Genomic DNA, 10,227 nt, shown 5'->3' with positions numbered 1-10,227 from the left:
GGGGGGGGGAGAGAGTTGCCATGAAATGGCTTGGGGTGGGATGAGAGGAGGCCCTTGCCCCTCTATTTATAGCCATGGTGGGGGGATTAGGGGGAGGGATGAGAGGATTAGTGGGAGGATGAGAGGATTAGTGGGAGGTTAGCATGTATTTGTCTTGTATAAGTGAGATTTGCTTGTAGAGCTCACCGTATGACACTGGAGGCATACATATACGTATGAGCATGAGGAAGGTTATGAAGAAAATATTTATAGGGACTTGAAAAATGATTCTAAAGATATTTCTCAAGAGGAAAATACTTGGAGATATATCTGTGGAATATTTGGACAGTATTTCTGGACAGAACTTGAAGGGGGTTACTCGAGAAATATCTAGGCGGTATTTCTGGAAAGAAATTGAGGGGGATCACTGGAGAAACATTTGTAGGATATTTGATGAGGATTTTGGAGAGAATATAGACCACTATATTTTATTTGCTGATATCAACTCGCAAACAAACATTTTGAAATGAAACTTGAAATTCATTTTGAATTTAGGGCGAGTTTGAGAAAATTTCAAGATTTGAATTTTTGGGATGCTACACTTTCCAATCTTTATATCTCTTGCTCATTCATTCACTTAACTACTTTGAGAAAAGTTTGCTCTTTCTTTCACTCTCCCACACTACATCTCACTCTTGCATATATCCTCATTTTATGAGTGAGATTGGAGTGAGCTCTTTATTAGATTTTGACCCTGATAATATCTCTTGAGCACTTGTGGCACCCGTCTTAATTTGTTTTTTTTTTGCTCTGTTGCTCTTGGGTTGTTGAAACCCTAGTTGGCTAGGTGCTGCCCAATGATACCCTTGATCTATGCTTGTAAAGGGTGTTCACGAAGCTTGGAAAGATGGGAGTTAAAAGAGATTCTAAGGACATTTAGGTTGCCTCAATAACAGGGATGTAGCCACAACTTTATGGTGTGGCTGATCATTGGGATAAATTGTGTCTCCATCTGCTTATAACTTGTGATTGCATTATTTGTTATGGTACCTTGATCCATATTATTTATAGGTGTTGGAACAATCAAAAGGCGTTAATTGTAATAATAGTAAGCCACAAGAGTTAGACCTGTGCATATGTTAATATATCAAAATAATAGTAATACATTAAATTAGTAAACATGATTTCAAATACTATTTACCTATAGATACTCATCCTCGGCCAAGTAGGTAAATGAATATTCCTGAAAAGAATTGACTCACAATTTTTTGATGTTCTTCATAAATGCATTTGTAACCTGAAGTCTCGCATTAAAGAATGCATCCTTGCAATTCTTCGTGTAAACTTTAAGGACACGATTTGTGTGCTCCGTGTCTTCTAGAGTCACACGATAACATTTCTGTAATATCAAAAATAATATTCTTACTATAGTATTATAAATATGGCACAAAAATAAAAAACTTTAAACTTGCCTAGAAGGCATCTCTAACTGCTCCCAGCGCATCTCTAAAGTGTGGATCTTCAGCAAGGGCAAAGTCATTCCAGATTGTGCATGCAGTTGTCTCTCCTGATGAGTTGACCATAACTCATGGGTTGTACAAATGACATATGTTACCTAAGACAACATTATTCTGTCTATGGTGACCCTCCCATCAAAAATAAGACCTACCATGCCCTGGATGACAAGAAACAAAAAAGCAGAATTTCATTTATAAAATTAACAAAAATAATAGTGTCATGCATATAATTAATAAAACGAGATAGGTGTACCTGTCACTAGTGGACATGATAAGGATCTTGACATCCACACTTGAGGGCGCCAAAGGAGGGGCGACAAGATGGCTCTTCCTAATCTGCTTCCACACATATTCTGAACAATGTGTAGAATATCCACCCATTGGGTCCTCATAGTTCGTCTGTGCACCCTCATAGTACCGTTGTTGTCCGCCCTCATAGTATTGTTGCTCTCCCCCATCTCCACCATCTATCCACCTGGGTACTGCTGCTCTCCCTCATCTCCACCACCTCCATCCTGGTACCACTGTTCTCCCCCATCTCCACCATCATGTTGTAGCTCTTCGCCATCTCCACCATCTCTGCCATCTTCATCATGTGCTCTTTCCAGTGGTTCTCGCCTAGTCGCCTACATCTTAGTAAAGCCTCTCGATGAGCTATGTTGGAAGGATGCCCCCCAAAAAGGTTCTTGCTCGCCTTGTTTGCCTGGCTCACGACTGCCATAAACTTACGATTCATCCTATTAAAAGAAATAATAGAAGTTAATCCAACAATTATAATAAAAACTAAACTTAAAATTCATCATAATCATTATATAATTTAAAAATATAATAAAACTAAAAATAGAATACAAATAACTTATGATTCCATTTCTAAAAAAACTAAACTCAAAATTCATTAGGATCATTGTCAAGCACTCTCATTTGTCCTAAGGTACATCGTTTCTTTATAAGTCATCGTTTCCGTTTGGGGAGAACAATGACATCATTACTCGCATCAGCTAAAGAATTAAGTGTTACACTAGGCTCGATAACAAAGGACATTAGCAATGTTTCTTCTTGATAGGCCTTAGGGCTGAAAAAAAGCTCGAAACTCGCGAGCCGAGACGAGCCAGGTTTTCGAGCTCGTTGAGGCAACGAGCCGAGCCGAGGCGAGCCGCTCTAGCTCGCGAGCTGCACAAAAATAATCAACCAACACAATAATAATGGATATTGGATAATTTTATAGATATCTGACTCATTTCTTAGTCTTTAATGATGTATATATAACAATTATAATTTAGATTATTTGTAATGTCGTGTTATGATTATTTATTTCACATTTATAGACTATTAATTCACTATATAATGCAATATTAGTTTTCAAGGTGCAGCTCGCAAGCCGAGCCGAGCCTCCTTTTATAGCTCAGTGAGTAGGCGAGCCGAGCCGAACTCAACCACTGAGCGAGCCACACCGAGCCAAGCTCGGCTCGGCTCGTTTCCAGCCCTAATAGGCCTCATCAACTTGTCCATCAATATGATAAACAACATCATTAGGAGTATGTAATTGTTCATGAGATGATTCACTTTATATACTATCTGCCATTCATTTAGCTTTTGACATGGGTATGACAAAGAATACACCTGCTCGACTTGATGTGCAACGACAAAAATGTCATTGCCTGATAGTTGTTGGTTGTGTTTGATTTCAACCATGCTAAACTGGTTATGTCAAATTCCAGGAATGCTATTGAACCAAATACAATCAAAGAAGAACATTCTAGATCCCTTTTAATGTGATACATCTACCTATACTACATAGGGTCGCCGACCTTAGCTTCATAAAGAAGATGAGCAAGAAGATGTTGCATCAGATTGAAAAATACAAGAGGATTTTTTTTCAATTTGCATATAAGCACCATTATATCTTTCTCTAACTTCTCCATCATATCTTTCTTGATTTCTTTAGCACAAAGTTGTCTTTTGAAAAAAGCTTAGCTCAACTAGCTCGTTCCACACATCATCCTCAAGGTACCCACGAAATATTATAGGAAGGAGTCTTTCCATTATGTTGTGGTCATCATGCCTCTTTAACCCATCAAGTTTTTATGCCTTTACATTGACAACTCGTTTCAATCCTATAGCATAACCATCAGGGAATATCGAGTCCTTTGAGTAGTTTCTTGGATTGGTGCATGTCTTTCGGTAGCTTACGAGACTTTGAAAGGACATCCCCAACTAATATTATACCTTCGTTGTAACAATTATTGGAGAAAGTTTTTTGACTTAATAACCATGAGGCGGAACACAAAAGCAAGTAAGGACACTTTCTTGTGTTCGTGTAACGGCTCTTCAGAAGCTTCGAGGAGGCTAAGGAACTCCTTAACCACCAAAATTGGCATATCCTCAAAGTTTAGGTTAAATTATGGTTCTCATCCATCCTAATGATGTCCACACTATTACTATCTTCATCCTCTATTATAAGTCTGGTGTATTTCTCCTCATGAAACCCCCATGTTTCATAATCTGCCACGAAACCATTTTGACATAGGTGTTTACTAACTGTGAACTTGTCACCTAAACCCATCAAAGAGTGACCGATATAACATCGTATTTATGGCAAGGCTATAGGATTCGAATGAATTTTTAGTAGCATAATCTCGTTGTTTTCCACATGCACGCTCAAATATGGTGTAGTGAAAAATAGCAGGGTTATGCTATCAAAATTTTATTTGAACCTTATAGTCTCGTCATAAATACCACATTATATCAATCACTCAGAGGTTGTCTAAATAAGGGCAGCTACATGCATGGGATTAGGGATGTAATATGGTTCGGAAAATATCCGTCCGGATCCGGATTCGAAGATGGTGAACACTGGTTCGGATAGAATTTTCGGATATTCGGACTTTTTTTCGGATAACGGATACGAATACGGATATTTTGTTCGGATATCGAATTCGAATACAATATGCCTGATATCCGTCGGATATCGAATATCCGGATATTTTCTCGGATAAATCTTCTCGGATATCCGGATGTCTTATCCGGATAGCAGTGTGCATTTGTTGATTTTTTGTAGAAAAAAATTAATAATACACAAATAGCCTCATAAATTCATGAAAATTTATGGAGGCATACCATATGTTCATATATAATCCTCCAAAATATTTGGACCATAAAATCCAAAATATGATGCTATTTCTTTCATTTCAATTTCACTTGTTGTGTGAATTACACATGAAATCACTCTAAGTATCAAGTTCACTTTACCATTTTCATGTGGAGACTTGAGGTTATATTCTTATAAAATGTTTATTAGTTTTGGTAACTTATTTTCATTTTGATGATTTTATGCAAAATAAATTAATACACGCACATAGGCTAAAAATTCATGAATTTTACAAAAAAAAGTGACATATGTACACATATAATACAGAAAATGTTTATACTCAAGGAGTGGATACATGATTACAACATGATATGTGTGCAATGATGTCTTACACGATATCCGACAAAAAATTCGTTACCGACAATATCCGTGTCCGACTAGTTCCGTATTCGACACACAGCTATCCGTATTCGTATCCGAGAACATCCGTATTCGTATTCGTATCCGAAGCTATCCGTATTCGAATTCGAATCCGAATAAAAATATGAAAACAAATATGGTTTCAGTGATATCCGTCCGTATTCGATCCGATTACATCCCTACATGGGATGACACCAGGAGACCATGAGCATGATGGACTACGTTGGGGAAGGCTACAGAAGCGAGGGCAACGTTAGGGACGGGGCATGGGGGGTCGACACCAGTGAGGTGGCTCAGTGGCAGGGCATGCTCGGCGCGGGCGAGTCTCCACAAGCGCGTGGTCTAGCAGGGCAGTCTCAACAAGCGTGGGGTGCTTGTGCGGCGGCACATATGTGGTGGGTAGTGGTGCGGTTCGGCGTTGACTAGAGCGCGAAGACACAAAAAAACACGTGAGGAAGAAAGAACACATGAGGAAGAAAGATAAGTAGTTGTCCTATATACCTAATTTTCGACGGTCATACGCCAAAATTAAACCTTTAATTTTAGATGGCTTGCAGAAAGTCACCGAAAGTAAAATTTTTTTTCGGTGGCCACGTGTCAATTGCCGAAAATTAGATTATGTAAACGGTTTTAAAGGTGAGGGGGTGAAGTAAACCACTCTCTAAAGGTCAGAAGTCATGTAAACTTATTCTATAAAAATGGATCCAGCTTCTTTTCAACTTATACTTTTCTCGTCCTTTAGCTAAAATAAGATATAATATTTTTTTCTTATCGATTTAATATCTGATATGTTAACCATATGTTCCATATTAAATTTATTTTTTATTGGTAACAAATATGATTGTGTTGTTCCTATAAAAAGGGTTTAGCTCCTTTTGAACTCATACATTTTTTGGTCTTTTGGTTAAGATAACATATAATATTTGTTTTTATCAACTTGATATCTGATATATGAACTATATGTTCATTTAAATATTAAATTTATTTTTTTTGGAAAATAAATATGATTGTGTGCCGTCGCAACACATATGATTATACTAGTAATAGTCTATGGCACACTTTTACATGTAAATAGATAATGTATCATATATGGATATATTATAAACGCCATGCGAATACGGTGGCGGTTAAAGAAACTTTCCCGTGGAATCCGACATGGTCCGGCAATGATTGCAATAATGGAAATGGAAAAGGACGCCGGCGCAGCCGCGCAGTGCAGCATCCACTCACAGCGGGAGAGGGGACCGGTCATCACGGTTGATCGTGGCAAATATCAAAATCTCTCCCATTCCACTGCCCCTACCACAGTTCCACTGGCCTTCGCTTCGCCACGGTTCTCGCCTCCTCGCATTCTAAACATCGCCATGATTCGGTGGTTCTGAATGCATCTCCTGTAACCACCGGGCCCGGAGCTTCTCCCAAGCCCGCGTCGCCGTCGAGGGCTGTTAACCTGGCAACACTCTCACCAACCAACAAACAAACGCGCGGGGTCGCTGTAATGGCCGCCGCCGCCGCCGCTGTGAATGGTAAGCGATCGGTCCGTTGCACGCTCATTTAACGTTTGAATTGGTTTGAGATAACTGTCGAGCACATGGCGTGCAGGTTTTGTATGAGAATTGAGTCCTGGAGTTGACTGCGGGGACTGATGGTTTCTGGCTGTGTTGTTGCAGGGAGCCTAGACCGCCTAGACGTGCATGAGAGGAAGGCGCAGAAGAGCTACTGGGAGGAGCACTCTGGGGAGCTCAACCTCGAGGCCATTATGCTCGACTCCCGTGCCGCCGAACTCGACAAGGAGGAGCGCCCCGAGGTGATTTATCCCGCGACGATATTTTTCACTCGGCTTTTTTTAGTTTTAGTTCGTATGTTTGTGATTCATCAGCTTGAACATGACTACATGAGGACGTGCTAATGCTCGTGCGATCGTAGCCTTGTACGCTTCAAATTTTGATGTACCGGTGCTTCTTTTTTGTAGGTTCTGTCTTTACTTCCTTCATATGAAGGGAAATCTATACTGGAGCTGGGAGCTGGAATAGGTCGCTTTACTGGTGAACTGGCTAAAACATCTGGGCATGTTTTTGCAGTGGATTTCGTTGAAAGTGTGATTAAAAAGGTACTGAAATTTACACTCCCCCGTGATGTAAATATTTTCAGGGCTTCGTAGCTGAAATTTGATCGTTTTGTAGAATGGAAGTATAAATGATCACTATGGCAACACGTCCTTTATGTGTGCTGATGTTACATCCACGGACCTGATGATTGAAGCAAACTCCATTGATCTGATATTTTCAAACTGGTTGCTGATGTATCTTTCAGATGAGGAGGTAAGGATCAAACCGTACGTTAGAATCATAAACTGGTTCAAGGTCTATCGCTAAAGAAAAAACTTAACTGCAACTTTTCGTGTGGATAAGGTTACATTTATCATTTGACCTGAATTGGGATATGTTTGTCCCTTCCGATTTTTCTAACTGTCTCTCTTACTGTAGATTGACAAGTTGGTAGAAAGAATGGTAAAATGGTTGAAGGTCGGTGGTTATATCTTCTTTAGGGAATCTTGCTTCCATCAAACTGGAGATACAGAAAGGAAATTTAACCCAACACACTATCGAGAACCAAGGTTTTATACCAAGGTGAGAATGCACCCCCCCCCCCCCCCCCCCTATGATTTCAGTCAATTCAAATCTTTCTGTTCTTACCCACTCCACTCTTTAGTTTTCTTAGATTGAGTACCAGCTTTCTATGAATTTGCTGATAATGTCTTTTCCCATCTAGGTATTTAAAGAATGCCAAACCTTTAATCAGGATGGCACTTCCTTCAAACTTTCTTTGATTACATTCAAATGCATTGGAGCTTATGTAAACATCAAGAAAGATCAAAACCAGGTACTTCTCTGTCCTCACACCTACACATAGACTTGCGCTTTCATTCCTATGAAATAAGTGATTAACATGACTTCATTGTTTCCAGATATGTTGGCTATGGAAAAAAGTAAACTCATCAGAAGATGGGGGATTTCAAAGTTTTTTGGACAATGTGCAGTACAAAGCCACTGGAATACTACGCTATGAACGTATCTTTGGAGATGGCTACGTGAGTACTGGTGGAGCTGGTGAGAGGACACATCCCTTTTTGTCATTTTTTTGTGATATCGTATGTGCAGTGCCATTAAATGTTATTATTCATCACTATGCACCAGAGACTACAAAAGAATTTGTGGAGAAACTGAATCTTAAGCCTGGGCAGAAGGTGCTTGATGTTGGATGTGGAATTGGGGGAGGTGACTTTTATATGGCTGAGAAGTATGGTACACATGTTGTTGGTATTGACCTTTCCATTAACATGATTATGTTTGCCCTTGAGCGTTCCATTGGATGTAAGTGCTTAGTTGAGTTTGAAGTTGCTGATTGCACCACAAAGACATACCCAGACCACATGTTTGATGTCATCTACAGTCGTGACACTATCCTTCATATACAAGTATGCTTTATACATATAATGCATGTAGTCCTTTTCTTCCAAGATGATAGAGCTACATCTTGATCATATAGAATCATGGAAACTATCTTCAGTTATAGATGTACTTATTAGAAACTTGTTTATGTCATACCTTTAGTTGACTGTTTAACTAACATGCCTTTTCTGGTTTTGACTCTGCAGGATAAACCCTCCTTGTTTAAAAGTTTCTTCAAATGGCTGAAACCCGGGGGAAAGGTTCTAATCAGTGATTACTGCAAGAGTCCTGGAAAACCATCAGAAGAGTTTGCAACATACATTAAGCAGAGGGGTTATGATCTCCATGATGTGGAGGCTTATGGACAGGTGGTTTTTAGCTTTTACCTGATCTTATTTTGTGTGCGTGGTTAATGTTTAATACAAGTGATTTGATCTAAAAGTACAATTCCGTTTGATGAGCAATAAACATCTGTTTCCCAAATTATCTAGATGCTCAAGAATGCTGGTTTCAGTCATGTCATTGCTGAAGACCGAACTGACCAGGTCTACCCATCTAAGCATATGCAATCTGCATGTTCTTATTCCTGTCTAATGTCTAGTAAGATGCTTGGATAAACAGTTTTAGTGACACACTGTGTTTTGTCTTTCAGTTCCTCAGTGTTTTACAGAAGGAGCTAGACAAATTTGAGAAGAACAAAGATGATTTCCTGTCTGAGTTTGCCCAGGTGATTCGATAAAGCCCCTAAGAAGTTCAACAATAAAAACGCGTAGCAAAAATAAAAATAGCAAAAGTTCAGCAATGAACTGGCTGGCGCTTTAGAAACCTGCATTATTTCTCTGCTGCTCTAAAACAGCTCTAACTCTTATTTTTATTTGTTCCCAGGAGGATTATGACGATATCGTGAATGGATGGAAGGCAAAACTGCAGAGGAGCTCTGCTGGTGAGCAGAGGTGGGGGCTGTTCGTCGCCACCAAGTGATGCGCGTGCGTGTGGCTTTATTACAAATAACATTTGGAGCTCTGCTGGTGAGCAGAGGTGGGGGCTGTTCGTCGCCACCAAGTGATGCGCGTGCGTGTGGCTTTATTACAAATAAATTTGAAGCTCTGCTGGTGAGCAGAGGTGGGCTGTTCGTCGCCACCAAGTGATGCGCGTGCGTGTGGCTTTATTACAAATAAATTTGCTTCTGCAATTCACCGATGGGATTCGCTTCATAACGTGATTTTACATAACTGAACTCAGAGAGCCTATCCTATTGCTTTGTGTTTTGGGACAATGAGACTGATATAACTTTTACGGTCCTGTTAAATATAGAGTGTGCTGTACTGATGCTCCTCATGGCTGTGGCTACATGGTTGACACGTGACATGAGATTTGTTATTTTCATATTTTTTTAGAAAAATATTTTGCATCTCAACTTTTGACCAATGTGCATCAGATGCATTGAATCTGTGCATCATTTTATAATTTTTTTAAAACTTATGTGTACGTGTTTCACTAGAATTACGAAGCATCGCCATTGTACTGAACACGAGATTTACACTGAATATGTACCGAACATGTATATTTGCGTGCCATAGTTCTTTTCTTCATTTTTGCCAAACTATCAAACAGTAGCGGAACTAGGATTTTTATATAGGGTGTGTCGCAACAAAAATTTCGTGTAGAATTCTATCTAATTTATATATAATTTCATAATAAATTTGGTAAACAATTTGATATATAGATATAAAGTTTGACACTCAATAAATAAACATGAAAATTGCATACA

At 39.2% G+C, this 10,227-nt stretch overlaps 1 protein-coding gene across 3 annotated transcripts; it reads left to right on the top strand.

Annotated features, from left to right (window-relative positions):
* The first annotated feature begins 6,183 nt into the window (after window positions 1–6,183).
* Window positions 6,184–9,842, top strand: LOC103651303 (phosphoethanolamine N-methyltransferase 1-like). Of its 3 annotated transcripts, XM_008676923.3 has the most exons (13): window positions 6,184–6,530; window positions 6,675–6,811; window positions 6,977–7,114; window positions 7,188–7,325; window positions 7,491–7,634; window positions 7,777–7,887; window positions 7,973–8,114; window positions 8,202–8,482; window positions 8,663–8,824; window positions 8,948–9,001; window positions 9,109–9,183; window positions 9,342–9,399; window positions 9,485–9,842. In XM_008676923.3, exons 1-13 carry the CDS (start codon window positions 6,503–6,505, stop codon window positions 9,520–9,522), a joined length of 1,506 nt encoding a protein of 501 aa, XP_008675145.1. In that variant the 5' UTR covers window positions 6,184–6,502; the 3' UTR covers window positions 9,523–9,842. The 3 variants fall into 3 exon arrangements, with proteins under 3 accessions (XP_008675145.1, XP_008675146.1, NP_001307897.2); NM_001320968.2 differs by having other exon boundaries at window positions 6,306–6,530; window positions 9,342–9,792; XM_008676924.3 differs by lacking the exon at window positions 8,948–9,001 and having other exon boundaries at window positions 9,342–9,842.
* The last annotated feature ends 385 nt before the right edge of the window (window positions 9,843–10,227 follow it).

This window comes from Zea mays, chromosome 3 (genome assembly GCF_902167145.1).
Source record: "Zea mays cultivar B73 chromosome 3, Zm-B73-REFERENCE-NAM-5.0, whole genome shotgun sequence".
NCBI classification, from domain to species: domain Eukaryota; kingdom Viridiplantae; phylum Streptophyta; class Magnoliopsida; order Poales; family Poaceae; genus Zea; species Zea mays.
The sequence above is the reverse complement of the archived record's forward strand: the minus strand, read 5'-3'. Positions and strand labels throughout refer to the sequence as shown.